At 41.0% G+C, this 22,806-nt stretch overlaps 1 protein-coding gene across 2 annotated transcripts in view; it reads right to left on the reverse strand.

The window, feature by feature from the left end:
• Window positions 1-5,667: 5,667 nt before the first annotated feature.
• Window positions 5,668-22,806, reverse strand: part of APAF1 (apoptotic peptidase activating factor 1) — a 75,773-nt gene continuing 58,634 nt past the window's right edge. For both annotated transcript variants that reach the window (XM_090042856.1, XM_090042855.1), the window contains exons 22-28: window positions 17,682-17,804; window positions 15,326-15,451; window positions 12,093-12,212; window positions 11,320-11,445; window positions 10,133-10,258; window positions 9,082-9,228; window positions 5,668-7,352 (exon numbers count right to left, since the gene is read on the reverse strand). In XM_090042856.1, the coding sequence (XP_089898982.1) occupies window positions 7,206-7,352; window positions 9,082-9,228; window positions 10,133-10,258; window positions 11,320-11,445; window positions 12,093-12,212; window positions 15,326-15,451; window positions 17,682-17,804 (915 nt within the window). In that variant the 3' untranslated portion in view covers window positions 5,668-7,205. The remainder of the gene's footprint in view (window positions 7,353-9,081; window positions 9,229-10,132; window positions 10,259-11,319; window positions 11,446-12,092; window positions 12,213-15,325; window positions 15,452-17,681; window positions 17,805-22,806) is intronic.

Raw genomic sequence — 22,806 nt, forward strand, 5'->3', positions numbered from 1 at the left:
TCTACTGAGAAAGCAGAATGTGTAATTAACATCTGCAGATATTACAAGCAAGCAATTTCTATTTTTAAAAAGAGTCTTTCAAATGCATCCACATACTTGTCTACTCTGAAATTAGAAATTCTTATTAAAACTAAGTTTTCTATACAATCATTTTTTATTAAAAAGTAATAGTAGCTACTTTACTTCACTGCTTTGTGTGGAAGAGAGCAGGCTATTTCAAGCAAGAGTAATAAAATATTGTAAGTATACTTACTGGTTGAATATGGAATAGTTATGCACTGCTGGAACGGGGAATTAGCTGTTCTGAACCCATCTAACCATCATGATTTCAAAAGCTTAACTAAATAAAACATATAGAAAGCGTAAGTGAGAGAGCAGAAGCTTTCATGAACCCAAGATTACTTCATCATGAAAGTTTCCACTCTTGTTCTCATTCACTCTGTTATTTAGTCTAGAGAGGTGACTATCTACCCTGCCTTCCAACCAACTTCAGATAAAACATGGCTAATTACCTCTCTTTTCACAAGTTTACCCATGCTATATACTAATTATAGGGTTTGTTTTCCTCTATAAAGAAACTGGAAGGAAGGTGAAAAATAAAAAAACACAACACAATAGAAAAACACAAGTACACACATAGGAGGAGTGGGGACAAGGGAGAATACACACAGCATACAGTGCATATGTTGTGGATGCCTATGAAAATAGTTCTTTAGTACAAATGACACTCAGTCCCGAATGTCTGATAAACCATGTGAGCAGTCCTATATAGCTACAGCACCACATAAACCCCTAGGCCAGTTGTGGGCTAAATACAGGCGGTGAAAAAGCCCAAGGCTGAATTGATTCAGTCTTCGCAGGTTAGTTTAAACTGCAGGAATTGAACTTACAAGCAAATAAACACACCTTCACTTTTGATTCAGGAAATGCAGCCGCATGCCTGCAGTGACTCAAGCCAGACGTCAGGGGGTGCTAGAGCATAGCTCCCAGCCTGCCAGCTGCTGCCAAGGGAAGGGACCCGAAGGTTTTTCACGACTCCCTCTTCGAGCAGAGCGGCGTGGCCAGGCCCCAGCCCTGCTCCGCCTGGGAAGGTGGGAAGGTAGTGGTATTGCATTCATAAAAGCTTGAACTAGAATAGTTCTTTCTCTGAAAAGCTATTAACTGATGCACAGAATGGGTTGTGCATTTGCTTACCCTTCCTGCAGCCCCCGAGGTCACTGGGATTTGCAGTCCACAACCACAGAAGCAGGACTCTGCAGGACTGCTCATCACTTCCTTGTCCTGCTTCCAGGTGCCTCGGAGATTAGTAGTCCACAGTTGCAGCCTGCAGTAAGTTTAGAAAGCAGAGCAAGGTAGCTCTGTATTTGGGGAAAGGTGTGTTCAAGCCCTGTCCCTGGCCCCAGACCCCACTTGGGGCTCAGGTGGCAGGGGCAGTGAGCCACTCCTCATTGCTCTAGCTAGGGAGCAGAGAGCCAGGGCCAGCCCTGCTCTCTAAAGTAGACAGCCCAGCCCAGGGCTGGAAAGCACACTGGGATGCTGCGTGACTGTAATTTAACTTGAACCAGGAAGGGGTCTGGGACAGAAGTTTCATAAACTGGCTTGACCCAAAATCAGTTAAGTATGATATACTACATTCAACCAGGTTTATCTTAAACCAGTTTCAGCCATTTTGAAACTGGTTTATGTGTACTGAGCTTCTGTTCTGTTACAGGTTTAAACCGGTGTCTGATCACTTAAACTGGTTTATGTGTAATGTCTGTCCATAGCCTAGAAGTCCAGTTGCACATAAGCTGCTTTCAAAATGGTTGAGACTGGTTTAAGATAAACCGTTTTAGGTGAAATTGGTTTTTTGGCCTTCTGTCCCAGATCTCCTCCAGAGTCAAGTTAGCTCACAGTTTCCAGCATCCCAGGATGCTTTGCACCTCCCCTCAGGGTGGGTGGGCTAGCCTTGGCCCAAGCTGTCTGCTCCAGCCAAGCAGGGAGGCTTGTTCTAGTGCCCCCCAGCTTCTGGCCTGAGACGGTAAAGATGTGTGGCTGCATTTCCAGAATCAAAGGTGAATGTCTGTTCACCTGCTTCTCGGTTCAATCTATGCAGCTTAGACTAACCTGTGAAGATTGAATTGATTCAGCCTCAGGCTTTTTGACTGTCTGTACTTAGCCTAAATTGTTAGCAAGCTCTTTTTCCTTAAAGCGGTGGCTCCTAAACTGTGGGTCACAGCCCCAAATGGGGTTGCAACATCAGTAGATAGGTTTTTGATATACAGGGATCTGTGTTTTCCATTTGCTGCAGAAAAATGTAGATTTTTTTCCTTTAAAGAAGAAAATTTTGGATTTCTTCTTTAAAGGAGAAAAACATGGGAAAATGTGGGTTATCACATTTAACCACAAATAAGTCTACTTTTGCAGGCTGATAGAGTTCCATCCTGCAAGGGGCTGGGGAGGGGGAGCAGGGGAGGGCAATGGAAGGCAGGGGGTGCCACATGCATTTACACATGCACATTCATGTGGCAGCCAAGCAGTTGTGAAGAGCAGTTCCCTCCTGGTAAGTCTATGGGAACAGGGATGACTGGTCATATGTGATGTTATGGGGGTGGGGGAGAACAGACAACATAGTGGAGAGGGGCAGGCAGGCCAAGGCAATGTGACTGGGCAGCGGGGCGGGGGGGTACATGCCCCAAGATGTCTGTGCCCACAGCAGGGTGTAGGGCTGCAGCCTGGCCAGACCAGCTCTGGACAGGAGCTGCCTCCACTACCCAGTAGGTGGGAACTTGGCAGGGTAAGGAGTGCTACCATGGCCAAGGTGAGGTACAGCAGCAGCAGCAGCAGCAGCAACAGCAGCATAAAGTTGTGCCCTTGCTGCTGCCAGGTGGGCAGGGGGCACCTCAGCTTGGCAGCCATGGTGTCACGGGGCTCCCACCTGCACTGGGGTCCACCCACTGGGCTGTGGAGCTCCCAGGGGGAGGGCGGCAGGATGGGGAGCCCCAGCAGACAACCTGTATCCTCCCTGCTCCCTACCCCCCCAGGCTCTGCTCTGGTTGTGCCACCCATGGGGGAGGGGATGGTGGTGTGGGTAGGAGCTGGGCTCTGGCCACAGCAGCCACCACCTCCTGTAGGTAACAGTTGAGACTTGGGCACTGCTGGGGGAGGGGGGAAGAATGGAGTTTGTGGGTTGGGAGTGAGAGGCACCAGCAGGGCCAGGGGGCAGTGGGTGGGGAGAAGGGGCACCGGGGGTAGGGGGAGCAGGTTGGGAGTGAGAGGCCATGCTGAGGAAATGGGGTGATAAATAAGTCATGCTGAGGGAGAATTTGGGAAGCACTGCCTTAATGGGTACCATTTCCTCAGCACTTCCAAGTGTGCTGCTGAGATGCATGACCCTGCCCCAGCTCCTCCAATCCTACAAATGTCATATCTGGAAATTAAATGCAAAACTCTAAAACTCTTGGTTCAGAGATGATACCTTTTATTAGACCAACTAAGAAATCACAAAAACATGAACTTTTCTGTAAGCTTTCAGGCACATGCACCCATCTTCAGGCTGAGAGGAAACGAAAGATGGTAAAAGTCCCCATAGGTAGAAAATAAACTTCATTTTGCACAAAGGAAGCTGAAGATGGATGCCTGTTCCTCTGGATCCATGAGAGTTCTTTGGTGTGATTTGCTCTTTGATGTGCAGATAAAGCAGGAATAAGGAATATCTGGAAATAAAGTGGTGCTCTCGAGCATGCCAGAGACAGAGCTGCCAAAGTGGCAGCAGGTGGTAACCCTGGGGAAGTTTCGCCATCTGATTTCTGAGTTTGGCACACATGGAGACTTGCGTGCGGGCAGGCTGTGCTTTTTGGTTGTGCACTCAAGGGCACCAAGGAAACAAAACTCAAAGCAACTAGTTTCATTTCTACTACAAGGGTACCTTCTGGACTTCAAGACAGGTAGTCGCTTGTTCTTCAGGACCGACTCCCTAGACGGCCTTTTCCCTAGTTTTGGCATCTGTGCTGTGTTCTGTGCCTGCTATCCACTGGGGCGAAGTGTGCTGAACTCTGCAGCCAGAGCTGATGACAGCTATAGGGGCTTGGATATTATATTCCGTCTGCCATGCTGCTGATTTGGCTCACTCTCCTCAAAGAAATAAGGAGTAATAAAACCTTCTTAGTAAAGAATTAGAGAACAAATATGCGAAAGAGTGAGTGGGGGGCAGCATCTATACAAAAACCTCTGCAGAAACTGACAGGGAAAGTGGCAAGTGGACCTACAATAAGGCTGCATCTAAAAGCTGATGATCATTGATGAGTATAGGGGCTGAGGACAAGGCTTGGGAACAACTGGGGATATTCATAAATCATTATTTGATTTATAGAGAGAAGCATTTTGACTTGATCTGACATTATGAGAGAGAATGGCTGTAAGTAATAAATTGCTTGTGGCTAAACTTTGTTCCTTTAATGTTTATTTAGAGTATATCTAAGCATCAAGGGAAATGGCTAAACTTGATGACCATGCTGGCTTTTTTTCCTAAAGTAAATGTTGCTATAAAACTTTGTCTTAGTTGTGTTGATTCTCATTTAAGGACATTGAGGGTTTTTTTTAGGTGTGTACATTGTGTGTTCTGTGTGTGTGTAAATATATGCATGTAATTATATTTTTAAGGATATTATTTTGCATAAGGCAGGATAGAGTTTATTTTGTTTTCTCTAATTCTTTTTCTTCAACTTGCATCTTCTCCTTGGCCTCTCCATTTACAATCCTGGCATCACTGTTTCCCCTTCACTTGCATCAGCTGTAGACACGAGTCTGCTGTTCACCATCTCTGTTCAAATGCATTACTGCCTGGACTCCAAAGACCCAAATCTCTGTATATGTATCAAATTGTATTCTTGGTTTATAACTCCACTATCCAGGTCCTGGAATATGCAGAATGCTACACTTACAGAAAAGGACAGCCACATCCTCATCTCCTTCCATCTCCTACGCTGGCCCTATTCATGTTAGGATCCAGTTCAAAATTAAAATCCTCCACAGCTTTATACCCATCTCTTCCTAGACTGTTCCCCATCCTCACCCTTTTGACAAATCCAATTCAAGGCTCTTCCTATCTCTGTGCACGGTCTCACTAGCAGTCGTGCAAGGGAGAATTTTCTGCTGTAGCTTATAATATGAAAGATCCATTTTGTAGCTCATTATCCAATTGGTTCTATTTAAAACGCTCTTGAAATCTTTGCTGAATTTCCATACGGTACCATTCCAGGTTTGCAGAAAGTAAAGTGAAATAAGGCTACTTTTTAAGCTCTTGGGATTCTGGGCTGCATAAGGTGCTATCGTTGGCAACATAAATTAGACAAGCTGTGGGGGATCTGGAGAAACCTAGAATTTCTTGACATGCTCAGGACTCTAGCCCTTGCCCAGTAACATGATTTGCCAGGGGCCAGCACAGCTGCAGTACCATATAGAAGATACTTTTTACCTCATTTCACCCTCTATTGTTGCTTACCTTGCCAAAGCATTTTTGGGATGCAGTGTTAAGCTGAACTGTGTGGATGGCAACCCACAAAGAGAAATTATTTAGCTCCTGACTGCTTTTCTCAGGTGCAATTGCTCATGCAAAGAGACAATCTTAGCATATTTTCCTCCCCCACAAAAACAAAACAACTACAAAACCAAACTCAAGAGATAAGATTGGTTACAAAATTAGGCTGTAGCTGCCTGGATTGTCTTTATTTAATGCTTTATATGTACATATGTAATATACAAAACACATGTCTGGCCAGCAATACTTTAAAAATTATATCTGACCCGTAGTCAATATTGCCTTAACACAGGGGTTTAATTATAGAAAACTACAGATTGGAAAAACAAAAATTTGCTAAAACATAGAAAAACATTAAGAATGATTTTAAAACTCGTTCTGAAATTCAAACTGAACCATTATTGAAAATGAGAAGTTTATTACTTAATACCAACTGGTACAAACATTTGTTAAACATATGCTAAACATTCGAAGTAAAAATATTTTGCTATTATCATCAAGTTGTAGAAATTACAATTACTTTCTGAGCAAGTGACCCATACACAGAAAACTAACTAATGGATTTAGAATCATTCAACTAGAACAAGGCTCACTTGTTTGCTTAGAAATTTTGTTATTTAAATATTCTCAAAGTCTACATTAAGGAAAGTCACATTTAGACTAGAAAATCTCTAATATTATACCTTATAACTGGATCAAGAAATACATTAAAAATGACATACGTTGGGGGAGGGAAGAAGAGATTTCTGTGCAGAGAATCTCCTGTAAACAAACCAGACCAGGAGAGGATAAAATATCATCGTGGCACAGAGTTCATCATCATGCAAAGTAACTCACATTTTACTACTTCCTATATTTTTCAGCACAAACCTTCATACCTATTTTATGTGAAGCTTAACTGCCAATCTTTGTATCCTTACTTTGCGTAGGAAAGGGGTACACAACCTATCTCCTGCAACACAGGTACTGGTTTTTGAAAAAAAAAAAAAGTGCACTTAGTTATCTTTCCCCCATGTAGGCCACACTCACCACCCTCTACAATGCTCTGCATCTTCACAGATCTGGAAAATAATGGTTTTGTGCAGCAGCACAGAGCAACACTGCTGTACAAACAGATCCCTAACTGGATTTCTCTCAAATATTGTCACGGTCCTCAAACAGTACTAACTTTGTTAAAATTTCATTTTCCAATATACGCCAAGTCTCCAGTTCTTTCTGTTCTGTATCCATTAAAACAGTCATGCATACATAGTAAAAGATTTTTTTTGCATGTTAGTTGTTCTCATAGCCTGAAAACATTTGCTACATAACCTGCACAAAATGGAGTTCTCCTGTATTCTAGTCCTAGTATATCTCCTTCTGCTCTTTATTAATGATCTCACCCTGCTTGAATAAATCTTAATATAATTTTACGTACAGCGTAACAAGTTGCATATTTTAAGGTGCAAATCAAAATTCAAGGACAAACCATTAACAGTAATAATGTTGATAAAAAACCAAGATTAAATGTATGCTCATTTGAGAATGTACATAAATATTACCCATATAAATTCATTTAATGAATGCAATATTGAAAAACACTTCACAGCATAATGAACGTTAAACAGATTTAGTGGAATTTTTGTTTCCAGCTCAAAACCATGCATTTCAGTTGCATGAACTGTCACATCCAAAACATTTAATAGATTCATTCCATCATTTGTAGTACATAAAGGATACCAAGGTTATCAACAGTCACAAATATTTTGAAATTAGAGGACACATATATTGATTGGAGATTTGTTCCATTTGTGTAGAATGTTTGCAAGGATTCTCCAGTAACGGCATTCCACCACTATAATAAAAGAACAGTACATATGTAATTAGCAGAAATAGAATTAGATTAAGTTATGAATATAGGCATAACACAGTAGGCCTAGTTACCAATATTTTTCTTTTATTGTGCTTTTATGAAAAGAGACATTCTTGAATAATAGCAGGCATTCAAAAAACAGAAATTATAGGCACAATACCTTCAGATGAAAAAAAACTGAACTGTTGGAGGATTTTGTTCTCTCTAGCACTGATACATTCCCTTGAGCAAAACACTTATTCCATAATCAGAATTGCATAAGAACTCTTAGTTCACAAAAATATTAACAAGATTTAGAAGTTAAGTGGCAGCTGGGTCATCCTGTTATCCCGTGATAATACTATTCTCACTAGGAGGGTAGTAAAGCATTGGAACAGGCTGCCCAGAGAGGTTGTGGAATCTCCATTCTTAGAGGTTTTTACGACCCTGGTAGACAAAGTCTTGGCTGGGACAATATAGCTGAGGATGGTCCTACTTTGAGCAGGGGGTTGGGCAAGATGACCTCCTGAAGTCCCTTCCAACCCTAATTTTCTTTGGTTCTATGAAAATAATACATGGAAGAAATCAGATTAAGTAGGCATACCCATTGATCCCCTTCATAAACACAGGAGCAAAGAAACTGAAAAGCAACATATTTAAAATTGAACAGATCTATTTTTAATTGAAGCTCAGAGTTTCAATGAACAAAAGGATTCATCACTTACATAGAAGAAACCTTTTAGTTACTTTAGTGGGATACAGAGCATAGAAACCCTATTTTTGCAGACCGTACAGCAACCAGTAAACAGCAACAATCTGAGAGAACCTTTACTTAAAAGGACATTTTATTCCATAAGTGTACACAATCACTAGCCACTCCCAGGCAGCATCCTGGGCTCCATGAAATAAGTCAGGTTCAACAGGCCATTCTTTGCTCTAGTTCCTACCTCAATGGATACGGTATTTTTCAATTAGCATCCCCCTACCATTATATTAAGTCATTTTTCATCTTCGTTCCCCAAAAACAAGCTAGTAGCAAATGGTCACATTTTATAAACCAGAAGTCCAGTCTTGGTATGTGTATAGCACACAGCTCCTACTGAAGTTTATATTGAAGGGAAGGGGCTCCTATGATTAAGAGGAAGTCATACATCTGCAGGAGAGCCTATTACACTGTTAGTAGGAATATTTTGGTTATAAAATTGGTTTCCTCTTAAATCAAATGTCTAATCGTCTGATATTCAGCACGTCTCTTTGGAGTATAAAGAAAACAACTGCTATTGACTAACATATTTAGTATTTATTTTCCTGACTTTAATACAGAATCAGAATGTTAGAAACGCTCCCAAATGCACTATTTGTTTATTAAATACTATATACACTGATTTATAGATTTGCAGGTGGTCCAAAATTTAGCACACACAGGAAACAATGAAAAAAAAGTGATTCTGCTCAGGTTTTTGAAAACCTGCATTTGGACAGGGATGCAATTTAGAAAAATGACAAAAAAAGAAACGTGACAAAGGAAATTGGATATAAAAGGGAAGGAGCTACAAGGAAGAAAACAATTTAGAACTATATTGTGCTCCATATGTATAATCAAATTTGGAATTTAAAATGTATTCAAAAATTGGAAGGGCCTTGTGCTCTGCAAAACCTTTCATGTTGACTAAGACGCTCAGCATATCTTCTAATCCTGCGTTTTAAATTAAAACACTTTCATTGGGTTTACCTTAAGATATCCTCCAGAAGACACAAGCATCTTACTGTCAGGAGAAAAACAGAGGTCTGTCACCCAGTAATCATGTGTTGGACCTCCTTCATCTATAGTGACGGGGGAGCAGAGATGAAGTAATTCACCGCTTGAGACATCCCAAATCTGGGGGAAACAAGACAGACATACTATTAGCAGTATAAATACTAAGGGTCATTGTTGCAAGGAACATTGGAATTTATTTTTCAATACAAGAGAAATCAAACCTTTTCAAAAAAGTGCAATTCTTGCAGTGACAAAGCTACTGAGACAAGTCATTTTTAAACCAAAACTTTCACTTTTACTCAATGTATATTTAATCATACAAGCAACTCCTGGCAGACTAATCAGTAAAAAAAAAGTGCCAGCTCATTATAGAACTAGAATCCCATAACTTACAGGAAATACGAAATAAATCAACACCACCAAAAAAAAAAAAATTCAGATTTTACATGACTAATGCACATTTTTGGGAGCTGGTGTAGAAGGGTCACAGTATGTTGTTTTCTTCCTTTTGGTGCTCAATATATAAAACAAAGTTTACGTAAACTCCTTAAGAAAAACCCCAAATGAGCAAAATCTATTAGTTGGTAAACCATAAGAAGTTTTACAAAAATGGCCATTTCAGGGTCCTACCTCACCAAAAATTTCTAACAACAATGCAACAACTGGCCTACATTTACATATCTATTTTGAATATTTTCTCATGTTTTTTGTAGTTTTTATCCCCTAATTCGTGCCAATCTTCTGCCCTTTTTAAAGTAGATTTTGTTATTGTATTGTGTTTCAATGACTTTCAGTTTTGTTGAATATTTACCACCCACAAAACAGCTGCCTTCATAGCAAAAGAACCCATATATTTACCTCTGCCTAGCAATTTCCCCAAAATTTCTCAGGTAATTTAGCTGACCAGAATGCAATTACCCAAATTCAATACTGCCACATGAACTGGCTTAAGCAGCCCCATGGCATTTTTGACTCCAGCATCTGAGTTATTAAAAAACGTCAACAAGTAAAAGAAAGAAAGTACCCGTATTTCCCTTTTGTCATCTCCAGTGGCCAATAATTTGTTATCAAATGAAAAAGTACAACACCGCACGCAGGCTTCATGACCCTTTAGCTCATGAAGAATGGAGGAACTTTTGAAGCTCCATATCTAAAAATAAAATGTTTAAAACAAAGCAAAAAATGTTTAGTGGAAAAGCTGCTATGATTTTATCTGTTCTTTAAATATGTATCAACATAGGAATTAATATTTAAAATATATGCAGCACCTTTCATATTACCACACACCCTTTCTAAGCATCACATATAAAACTGTTAACAGACATTGTTCCTTTAGTGATTAAATCCCAGAACATTTGCTAGGTATTTGAAAAAGTATGAACTCCTCTCTTTTTGGGTTACACACTTAAGGCAGAAACTTGATAAAGTTATTCTAGATGACAGCATTCCTGAATTAGGTCAAACATATTTTTATAAGCTGAGAAAATGTACTCCAGAGTTTCTTTTTGGTTTAAGACAGCAGAATATGTATTAACTACCTACTCTGATGTAAACTCAAAGAAGGTGCTTTTAACAAGGAGGCCAATAAATTTTCTTTGAAAACACGAAAGAGCCTTTAAATGTTCAAACAAATTGTTGATTTGTAAAATACTTAGAAGCAGATCTGGATCCTTCACTACGGAAATTCTGATATTGGGCAAGGGGGAAGGAGGGAAGATAACCACTTTCACAGACAGGAGCCTAAACTTGAGTTTGTAAATCTGTACTTAGACATTGTTCCAAGTTGAATTTAAAAGGCAACACCTTGGAACTCAATACTTTTGGAATTTAGGCTGGTACCTAAATATAGAATTCATTTTTGAAGTTGCATCTGTAAAGCTTTCCAGTCAGCTACTGTCTAGCGTTTTTAGTGTAAAGACTTAAAGCAATACACAGAATTATGTAAAACACTATGCACAGGAAGTTTGTATACTTAAAAGTGTGTATCTTAGTCAATGACTGTATGAAGGTATATCCATGATCAGTTTAAAAAGAAAAAAAGAGGTGTCTAGTAGAGTTAGAAAAGTAACCACTTCATATATATATAATTTAATATTTGAAACGTTTGTGGTATTTGGGGTGACTGCTGGCTACTTCAAAGGCAGCCTACAATACACGTTTCAGAGAATACAGACTTTGTTGTATATATTTTAAAACATTGCAACAGCAAACCTTGGCAGTTTTATCAACAGAGGTAGATGAAAACTTAGTGGCATCAGGAGAGACGGCACAAGACAGAACAGTATCTTTATGGCAAGCAAAGTTGACTTCTATTTTCCCAGAAATGATATTCCACACCTACAAAAGATATAAAATAATACAGCTATTTTTATAAATCTCAATCAAGTCAATCTCAAAAAAACCCAAATCTAATAAAAAGTTAATCAACAAGATCAGAAAATTAACGTGGGGAGTATTCTACTGGTATGTTAAATTCTAAGATGTGATAAAGTAATTTGAATAGTAATTGAAAAATAAATTTTAAAAATGTTGTAGTTGTCAAAAATCTGTAGCTTTTCACTGCTAAATTATATATTAAAGGCACAATAAACTAAATGCCAAAGAAAACAACATGCAATTAAAAATCAGCCAAGTTATTTTTTGTTGGTAGTTTAGATTCTTAAAAAAATTCTTGGACTGGCTAAAGACGCTTTCATTCTAGGAATAACAGATGCTCTTCTTTTTAAAAACACAATGGAATTGTTGCCACCAATGGAGCTACTCACATGAAAGCCACTATGTAACTGATGCATCACCTTTGCACAAAGGTTTGCATGGATACAGAGCGGAATCACTTGGAAATAAAAACTTAGCATAGACAAGATCTAAGTTTAATTCTCTGAAAATTAAGCTTTGAGCCTCAAACTTTGTTCATGTATTTTGTTACTATTTAAAGATGCAATAATGTATTTCATTCAACTTGTTATTACACCAACATTATTTACCTTAACTGTTCCATCAGATGACCAAGAAAGAAGACGTGAATTTTCCAAAAGCCTAAAATTCTTGATCGTTTCATTGTGACCTTCTAGAAATAAGCATTCTTCCAACTCCCAATTCCACACCTGCTTACCAACACAAAAAGTGTCAAAGACAATAAATAGGCTCTTTCTTCACATTTCATACATAATTTAACAGGGATGATGATTAACAAGCATTCTTTAGAAGATAATATCCATTGCTTTTTATCCTGCATGAACCATGGAAGATCTGTACGTATTTAGTAAGCAAGCATGGGAGAGCACTAAATGATGGTCAGCTGAAAAAGCATGCTACACAATTCAATTAAAGCTAACAGCCAATCTGGCAGACAGTGACCCTTAAGATACAAAAAGGCAAAAGCCTTTCCCAGTAACATCTGCTTAATTTTTTTTTCACTAGTGGATATACACCCAACTGTCATTATTGCTTCTGAAAGATGTCATTGCAAACTGAAATTATGGACACAAACATAACTTATGTTCAGCAGTTCAGCCACCTCCCTGCTGGGCCCCCCTCGGGCCCCGAGAGAGACACGCCTGGGCCAGGGGTTAGCGAGGAGTTAGTTAGGGTACTTCTGGAGAGGCTGGACGTGTTCAAGTCTGCTGGTCTGGACGATCTTCACCCTAGGGTTCTACAGGAACTGGCCGAGGTCATTGCGGGACCCCTGGCGCGGCTCTATGAGCACTCGTGGTGCTCTGGCGAGGTGCCGGAGGACTGGAAGAGGGCCAATGTGGTCCCTATCTTCAAAAAGGGAAAAAAAGAGGACCCGGGAAATTACAGGCCAGTTAGTCTTACCTCAATCCCGGGTAAGCTCTTTGAAAAAATTATCCTGGCACACATCCAGGAGGGCCTTGCGGGGGAATGCATGCTTAGGGGCAACCAACATGGGTTCATCAGTGGCAGGTCTTGTCAGACCAACCTGGTGGCCTTTTACGATCAGGTCACCAAATCATTAGACGCAGGGGTTGCTGTGGATGTAGTCTTTCTGGACTTCCGGAAGGCTTTCGACACTGTCTCTCACCCTGTCCTCATCAAAAAGCTGGGAGACTGTGGTGTCGATGCCCACACGGTCAAATGGGTCGCCAACTGGTTGGAGGGCCGCACCCAGAGGGTGGTAGTGGATGGGTTCTTCTCGACCTGGAAGGATGTGGGCAGTGGGGTTCCGCAGGGCTCGGTCCTCGGGCCCGCACTGTTCAACATCTTCATCAGTGACTTGGATGAGGGGGTAGAAAGCACCCTGTTCAAGTTTGCTGATGACACTAAGATGTGGGGGGATGTGGGTGCACTAGAAGGGTGCAATAGGCTACAAGCTGACCTTGACAGGTTGCAACGGTGGGCGGATGAGAATAGGATGGGGTTTAACACTGATAAGTGCAAGGTGTTGCACATGGGGAGGAAGAACCGGCACCACACTTACAGGTTGGGGAACTCCCCTCTTGCCAGCACGGAGACGGAAAAGGATCTTGGAGTCGTCATTGACTCCACGATGAACATGGGCCAGCAGTGTGGGGAGGCAGTCAAGAAGGCCAACCGTACCCTGTCATGCATCCACAGATGCATCTCGAGCAGGTCCAGGGAGGTGATCCTCCCCCTCTATGCGGCACTGGTCAGGCCGCAGCTGGAGTACTGCGTCCAGTTCTGGGCGCCACACTTCAAGAGGGACGTGGACGATATGGAAAGAGTTCAGAGGAGGGCCACTCGTATGATCAGGGGTCAGCAGGGCAGGCCTTATGAGGAGAGGCTACAGGACCTGAACCTGTTTAGCCTCCACAAGAGAAGGTTAAGGGGGGACCTTGTGGCCTGCTACAAACTGGTCAGGGGGGATCAGCAGGTATTGGGGGAGTCCCTGTTCCCCCGTGCGCTGCCAGGAGTGACCAGGAATAACGGTCACAAACTGGCGGAGGGTAAGTTTAGATTAGATATTAGGAGGCGCTACTTCACAGTCAGGGCGGCTAGGGCCTGGAACCAGCTTCCAGGGGAAGTGGTGCAGGCTCCTAGCCTGGGGATTTTTAAAAGGAAGTTAGATGAGCACCTTGCCGGGGTCATCTGACCCCGGTGCTCTTTCCTGCCAAGGCAGGGGGTCGGACTAGATGATCTACCTAGGTCCCTTCCGACTCTAGCTACTATGAAACTATTATGTCAATAAATAGATTATTCATTATACTTTCCCCACTAACTCAGCTTTCTTTAATATTCAGCAAATATGATTAATCAAATGTTATTTTAAAAAGTTTCCTAACTTTGTATAGTTTTCCGTTTATAATTCAACAGTAAATTTCATATTCAAAGGCATGATTTTGAGCCCAGGTATTGCTACAGTAAATATGAAGATCCTTTTCTTCTTTACATGTCATTGATATCAATTACTTATTTTGAATTGAATGAAATAGGTGTTTCAGAGTTGATAACTTTGGATTAGGTTCAAAACCCTTAAGTTAACTAAAGAAGCTGAAGTGCCATGTTTGGAAAAAATCTCGTTTCTTTACAATAATCACATCTGTTCAGATAGTTTTTACCATCTTTGATGTAAAAAATGGGATAACATAATTATGCAAACACAAAATACAATTCTAAATCACACAGCCACTGCAATACCTTTGATTTTACTAAAAAGTTTCTTCCTATTGCTTCATACAATGGAACTGCTGACTTGCTTCTTTTTGTTTCTGCCCTTGGTAAGCACGAACAATTTTATTTATCCCTACCGTCTACCCACTACTTATCTTTTAAATTAAATACTTTGCTGTAGCACTGATTGATAAGTCTAAAAAGTTTTTATTTTCAAAACATTGTTGAAACCGTTCACCTAAGTGACTGTAATGAAATAGGTACTTCAGATTGGGCAAATAAAAAATTTTAGAACATCTGAACTATAGATTTTACTTAGTTCTTAAATCTACAAATCAAACAAATTATACTGTTTTTGTTGCTTCATGGCGACAAGGATAGAGACCTTGTTAATAATGCCATTAATTAAATCTGCATGCAGCCAGGCAGTTTCAAGGATGGAGTGGGGTTAAGTGGAATGACCATACCAGTTTACACCATTAAAATAAAAAGAGGCTGCATCCAAATGGACCTGGGGACTAAGAATGGTCAGTATGGAAAAGGGTGAGAATTGTGGAACCTAAATCATTACAGTGCAACAAACTTCCCTTTAGTGTTCCAACACAACAATACATAGTATTGTACAAACCTGTATAACTGGATCATCATCACTTGAAATGAGGGTCTGGCCATCAGAGGTAAAGAGGCAATGTTTTACAGAGGTCTTGTGCCCACGCCTAGATTTCAAAACTCGGCCACCTGACACCTCTAAAACCTTTCCAATAAAAAAAGAAAAATTACACAGAAAAATCACTGCTGGAGAATTTAAAAAAAAATGAAAAGGAAAGAAGCTTTTAAGAAAACCTGTAAAGTAAAGACAACAAAATACAGAGTTATACAAAAGTGGTGACTCACAGTAGATGGGAAATAATAAAAAGTACCTTACCCTCCAGGAAACTGAAAAGATAATCTACACTAATAAAAAGTGTCTAATCATCTGTCAGCAGCCTTTGTGCATAAATCACATGTAACAACCTACATGCACTTTTACCCACATTTCTGCTCCATTACCATGACTGCAGCACACGAAATTAACCAGCCTGTGAATGCTGTGCTCTGCAGAGAACAAATACGTATTTATTTTTTAAATTTAAAAGTAGATGTCTCTGTCATTTGAAATGGGACAAAGAGGCCCCAATGCTTCCACTATTAATGAGGGTTAACTCACTCTCTTAACGTGAATGAACAAAAGGCCCTGTAATTAGGAACACAGGAAAGCAGGGCTGGAAAGGACATCAGGAGGTCTTTTACTCCAGCCCTCTGACCAAGTCAGGATTGTCTCTGACAAAATCATCCCACTCACATGTCTAACTTGCTTTTGAAAATTTCCAGGGATGGAGATTCTGTCCCTAATCCTGTCCCCAACATCTACAGAGAAAAACAAATCTCCACCTCCTTTATGCCATGTAGGTATTTGAAAACTATTATCATCAAATCTCCCCTCAGTCTTTTTCTCTCCAGACTAAATTATCCTAGGTCTTTCAGCATTTCCTCGTAAGTCATGTTTTCCAGACCTCTAATCATTTTGGTTGCTCTCTGCTGGACTCTTCTCAATCTGTCCACATTTTTCTTGAAAGGTGAAGCTTCAAGTTGGACAGTGTACTCCAGACGAGGCCTCACCAGCACCAAAATGGCAAAGGAATTGCTTCCCTTGATTAGCAAGTGACACCCCAATTAATACAACCCACTATGCTGTTGGCTTTTTTTTTTTTTTTTTGCAATAAGGACACACTGTTAACTCATATGTAGAGCCCTACCAAAATTGTGGCAGAAGTTCACAGTACAGCAGTGCCTTTAATCTTGTTCTTTTTGCCGTGAGCAGTCCCCCCTCCCCACACTGACTGGCTGAAAGGCAATTAATGCTGTATTTTTTGCCCCTTGGCCATTCATTCAGTGGCATGGGGGAAGGGAAGAAGGCCATGGTGAAAAGAGCAAGATTAAAGGCATTACTGTGCAGTGAACTTCCACTGCAATTTAGGTAGGTCTCTACTCATATTCAGCTTATGACCCACTGTAACCCTCAGGCCCTTCTCTGCAGTTCTTCAGCCTAGACAATAATTCTTCTGTCTGTATTTGTGCATGCAATCCTGAAAAAATTCTGTGACAATTCAAGGGAATCTTTCCTTTCTTACAGTTCTTTCCACTGTTTATTCCACATCAAAGAATAACTGAGGGGGTGTGGGTGTGTGCGTACTGTGCACTTTTAAACTTTAATAACTTAGGTTGTAGGTATGATAGAAACAATCTGTAAAAGGCATTTAAAAGCAAATTTATTAAAGTTTTAGGACAACTAGAGTACACAATGCTAGACTTCATAAGTAATAATGAATTTATTCTTAAATAAATTGTAGCTGCATGCAGTAACTCAAGAACAACTGGAAAACATTTTCAAGGAGTTGGAAGATTGGATTGAGCACTGTATCATGATGGATGGTGGTTATGTTGAAGTCTAGCATTGTGTACTCTAGTTGCCCTAAAACTTTAATAAGTTTGCTTTTACGTGCTGTTTACAGATTGTTTTTATCATACCTACAACCTAAGTTATTGAAGTTTAAAAGTGCACAAGGACTTTATGAAGACCTTGTGTGTGTGTGTGTGTGTGTGTGTGTGTGTGTGTGTACACACGCGCGTATGTATACATACACATGCGCGCACACACACACACACGCCCACACATGTATACACAAACACACTTGTGGGTGGATAATGGAAGAGTTGCCCTACTACATAAAGAGCTTTAGAATAAAGATTTCTTTGAGCACTGAAAAAAACCAGTATGATGTACTGTTTAAAAAAAAACCATCTGATTAACTTTCATTCTCTTCTCTACAACTACATACAGAAAATACATTTTTCCCACATCAACCAGATCTTAAAGCAAAAAGAATGAGAAACATCTATGAAGGGATTTACTCAGTAGTGTTCTGAAACTGAGAGTATAGTACCTTTACAGTTCCATTCTCCTGTCCAAATGCCGCAAATTGAAGATCTTCACTCAGGCAACAGCAGGAAATAGATTCCTCGACATCAGTCAGACTGACAGTATGGCCTGTGTTTCCATTAATTAGCTGCAACACAGAAAAGGTTATTAAAATGTATAACAACTTTGTACATCCTAGTCACAAAAATGTGAGCATCTTGATCTATGGTATGAGCAATCTCCACCCTACCAGCATTTTTAGCATTCAAATCTTTGGTCTGCATTTGACACATTTTGTTAAAATTTATTTTTGTAAAACAATTTCTTTAGTACTTTAAACATGGAAAAGCTTACTTCTGGCTTTATGGATTAGGCATTTATTTATAATAGAAAAGCATATTTAAACACTGGTAGTGAGTTTAAATCTGTTGTTCCAACACAGAATCAAGGTTTAAAATCTATGTACCCAGCACCAGGCACTTGCTCTTCAGAAAGAATAAATGTTAATTATTAGATGAGTTTTAAAGCTCTTGAAAAATGTAGCAATAGCACTTGACAAGTAGAGCCACAGAAACAGTATTTTGCCAACCAAGAATGAATAAAAAGAGGTATATTCATCTATGGATACATGGATTTTAGAGGAGATTTTCACCTACATCTTGCCTCTGCAGGATTTTGCAACTATGATTTTTGTATAACTATGATGGAAAGTGTTTTTTGGTATGCAACTAATGATTTACAAACACGTATAAACATTCCTTTAAAATTATTTCTTAAAAACATTAGTGAAGGTGTCACCTCCCTTGGACATACAAAAGTAAATATGTGCACCAAGTAAAAAATGACATCTTTTACTTTTTTATGTATGTATTGCTATTGATTGTGCTGGAAATTGTATTCCTTTACTAAAGGTAGAGTAGTCTAAAAATGGTACAGACTAATATCAGTAATATATGAATTGGTGTCTTCCTAGATCCGTATCAACAAGGTTTCTGATTATCTTGGTTAATCTCCTTGCGATAACTGACTTAAGCCATTTTTTTATAAAAACTATTAGAAGACCTTAGAAACCCACAACCAGAGTTGAATGACAAGTTGTCTGAGTGAGGGCAGACAACAGGCTGCTGCAAAACTGAGCTGCTATTTTTAAGTGTTATGAGACCAGGTACCCACAGAGAAATTAAGACCCCGTGTATTCTTCTACCAGCTATTGCTTAAATGACATGCAGGCAAACAACTAATTAACACATGGGACAAATTAAGCAATGGACTGCAGATTTATTCATTTAATGCTGGGGTGAGGAGGGGGTGTATTATGTTCCCACCCTGGACTCCAATATATCAGGCAAATCAGCTCCAGTGTGGAATCACAGGTTTTCAACTACACAACCAATAATTCAGGACGGACCATCTTTTACACCCCCCTAAAATTCTGCTTACTTCTGAATCCTCTCACCCACTCCCACTCATCCAGAGCACAGGAAGGTAAAAGTATTATTAAAAGGAGACTACATTCTACAGACAGTCCAGATCCTGCTTCTTTATGAAACAAGGTAAACCAGCAAAATTCTGGTAATTGTGAACCTCTGGAATGTAGCCCTTTCATCCCCACTAGACACTTCTGCAAGATGTGGCAAACTTTAAAAAAAAAGTCTCACCATCTCTACTAAACACTTTAAAATCCTATTGCTTACTGAACTGTGCTTATATGATGCTGCAAGAAAGGTGAAAAAAAAATCCCTTGATAATTTGCCCCTGCAGAATATGCGACTGGGTTGTACCCAAAACATCATAAACATGCAGGTCTTGTGTTATGAGACAGGGCAGTCAATGAGAGCTAGAGGCTTTTTTTTTTTTTTGGACACGGGCAGGCAAAATTCAAGAATTTAAACAGGTTTGGAAGGCACACAAAATCCAACTAGCCACAGTCATAGGCAATGAAAAGGGGAAAACCAGAAGAAGGAAAGAGAAGCCAACCCCATTTTGCTACACATTCCCACTTATCCTCCCCAAGTCTCTTCCAAACTCTGTGGCTGGAGGATTAGGAAAAGATCGATAGCAAGAACTCTAGTCCATCTGAATTTTGGCCACAATTTAACTTGCAATTTAGAGGAGAAACACTCTACACCAGGGCTGTCAAATATCTGGCCCGATCATCTAGCTTGAGGTGCTGCTTGTGGCTCTTGGACTGGACCTGCATGCAAAACAGCCTACATGTTACATGCAGTAAGCACTGGCCCCGGCCCTGCATACTGCATGTGGTGTGTACTGCAAGAGGCATGCAGGGCCTGTTTGGGATCCATGCAGCATGAGGTGCCTGCACTGGACTAACCCTGCATGCTGGATCTGGCCCATGGGCTCTGATGGGTTTAATATCTCTGCACTACACTCAATAATCAGCACTCCAAACCATTCAACCCAATGCCTAAATTTGAAAGTTACCTGAATATGTTTCTAAAAGTTGAGGCTATGATGCTTCAGTTCCATTGCTCTATCCCCCTGCCCTTTATAAGCAAGAACCAAGCATGAAGAGACAAGCAATATCTCAAGACAGTTTAATTAAAAACAGAACCTCACTCTGTTCTCATTACAACCCAGAGAGTTTTTTAAAAAACGCTATTTTAGTAGTTAAAAAGAGCGTTAAAGTTACTCTTAGCTAAGGAAGAAGTTTTCTTAGGTTTACACTCCTGTTAAGATCTTCCAAATTAAAACCAGATAAAAGCCTTGAGCAATATAAAACATTCTAATGCAACTAACACACAATCCAGACAATACAAAGACAAACTTCTATAAGAGAGAGTAATGAGCAGAGAGGCAGAAGAATAAAGCAGATGAGCAAGACTAGGAAAGTTATTTTTAAGCATCTTAACCAACCTTTTTTTCTCCATGGTAAACATGCTTATGTATTCAGCCCTTGTAAAACACAATATTCAAATGGCCAAAGGCAAAAAATTATGTTGGAAAAAAGGCCTTTTCCTCTAAATGTCCAAACAGTTGGAATAAATTTGCCTCACCAGTAGGTAAATATTTGATATTTTCTTAAACAAGATAAGTGCAACCTATCAGCTTATTTAAAATCAACATCACCACTCTTTGCTAAGGCTTTCCTGACACCTCACAGTCTCTCCCTACTTTGCCATAAAGATTTAGAAGCAGAGAGGTGTGTTAAGATGTCTAATCCCCAGGGATCCTGTTTTTTTCCCTCTGTTAAAAAAATCCAAAATTCTCTAATTAACCCCCCCCAAATTCTCAGATTAAAACCCCTCAAAATCTGTGTTTTTCTGTGATTGAAGTGAAATGCCACTATATATAGAGGTATCAGTTGAACAAAATGTTCTATTGTTATATTTAGTTTTAAAGAATTTTAAACCGGGCCTCAATCATGATTATTATAATAAAATAAATTCTCAATACCTATATATTTTGGCATTTGATTTTAGCATGGAAAATGAGAGCTCCCCTGCCCACCTCGCTCACCAGGATAGGGGTCTAGCTGCAGTTATCCCGTCCACTACTTTGTGGTGCTGAGCAGCTCTGATATGCCAGTGCCCTGCCTCTGTCCATGCCCATGCTATTGCCCCTCGGTCCCAAGCAGGTAGTGCTGGGGAGCCAGTGCTCGTGCTCTCAGGGGCAGAATGAGGCGTGTGGGCATAGGTAATACCATTGGTGATGCGTGCGGGGGCATAAGGAGCACATGCCCCCCTCATTTCTGTGCCGACAGCGGAACGCAGCAAAGGGCTGCAGCCTGGCTGAACTGGCACCAGGCAGGAGCTGCCTCTACCTCCCAGTGGGTAGGACCCAGTGCAGGAAAGTGGAGCAGGGCGGAAAGGTTTGTTACTGCTGTCACCAGAGGCCCTGTGCCAGCCACACTGCTATGACCACCAAGGACAGACACCCCCTGCCCACCCAGTAGCAGTGGGGGTGGTGGCAGTGGCTGCAGCTGTGGCTCATGCCAGCAGTAGTGCAGCATGTCTGGCCCCAGTGCAGGCTGGAGGGAGAAGGGGATTCCTGTGGCACCACCCTATCCCAGGCTGGGGTTCCCATGCCATGCCAGATGACTTGGCCACACCCACTCCCCCCCCCAACAGCATCTCCCAGCTGCCCTGCTCCTGAAAGCATGGGCATCAGCCCCCCCAGCACCACCAGCTTGGCCACGCAGCTCCCCACTGCCCCTGAAGGACCCCTCTGCCCCCTTCCCCTGCTGGAGGGGCAGGCACCTTTGGGCAGGCCCTGCTGGCAACCATGCAGAGTTATGCTCACCAGTGGCTGCCTCAGACCCCCCTGCCCTGCCATAGCCCCAGCACCTGGACACCCTCCCCCAGTGCCAGCAGGCATCCGCACTATCACGGATACACACACACACACCTCATACCCCTTCCACACACAATGTGTGTGTGTGTGCACACCCCCCTCCCTCCAATGCACAGTCCCCCAGACAGGCCCCAAGCCCTAGCTCTCCAACTCTCCTGTCCCATAGACTTACCACTAGTATCTAGCTGCTGGGGCTGTTCCCACCACATTGTCTGACTATATTGCCGGCCATGTGCACGCACGCGCACACACGTGTCCCCTGGCTCCCATCGTCCTCACCCTGCTCTCCGCAGCCCCAGGAAGCCCTTGCAGGCTGGAACTCTGCCAGCCTGCAAGGGGAAACCCATGGTTTCCCACTTCCACAGGGAAAATCCACATTTTACTGTGGGAAACAGAAAACCCAGATCCCTGCTAGTCACTGTATCTTATTTTGTCATGCACAGTCTAAAAACAAATACAGACAATTTAACAGCTATGATAAATATTAAAACAAAACATTTTTAATGAAACAAGAGTACATGTTGTGATATATTATGGTTTAAGCACCAAGGGCTTCTAGTGACTTTCCTCATCCAACTGAATATGGGCTTGAGCTTGTGATTACCTGTAGAACCTCACCTCTCTGCAAAGGCAACTGGTATTGAAAATAGTTAGCATCTTGCAAGACTGCCCCCCCCATTCACCTGTTAACACTGGTTCTCCCATTACTGCCACCCCTGGTAAAACTGCACTACTGCAAAAAATCTCTCTTTGGCTAATGTATTATTTTAATACAGACAATAGATATGAAACAAGTGTACTGTTAAAATAAATCCATCCTATTTTGATTCCTAAAAGCA

Source organism: Crocodylus siamensis, chromosome 4 (genome assembly GCF_052110815.1).
Source record: "Crocodylus siamensis isolate JL-2025a chromosome 4, ASM5211081v1, whole genome shotgun sequence".
Lineage (NCBI taxonomy): Eukaryota > Metazoa > Chordata > Crocodylia > Crocodylidae > Crocodylus > Crocodylus siamensis.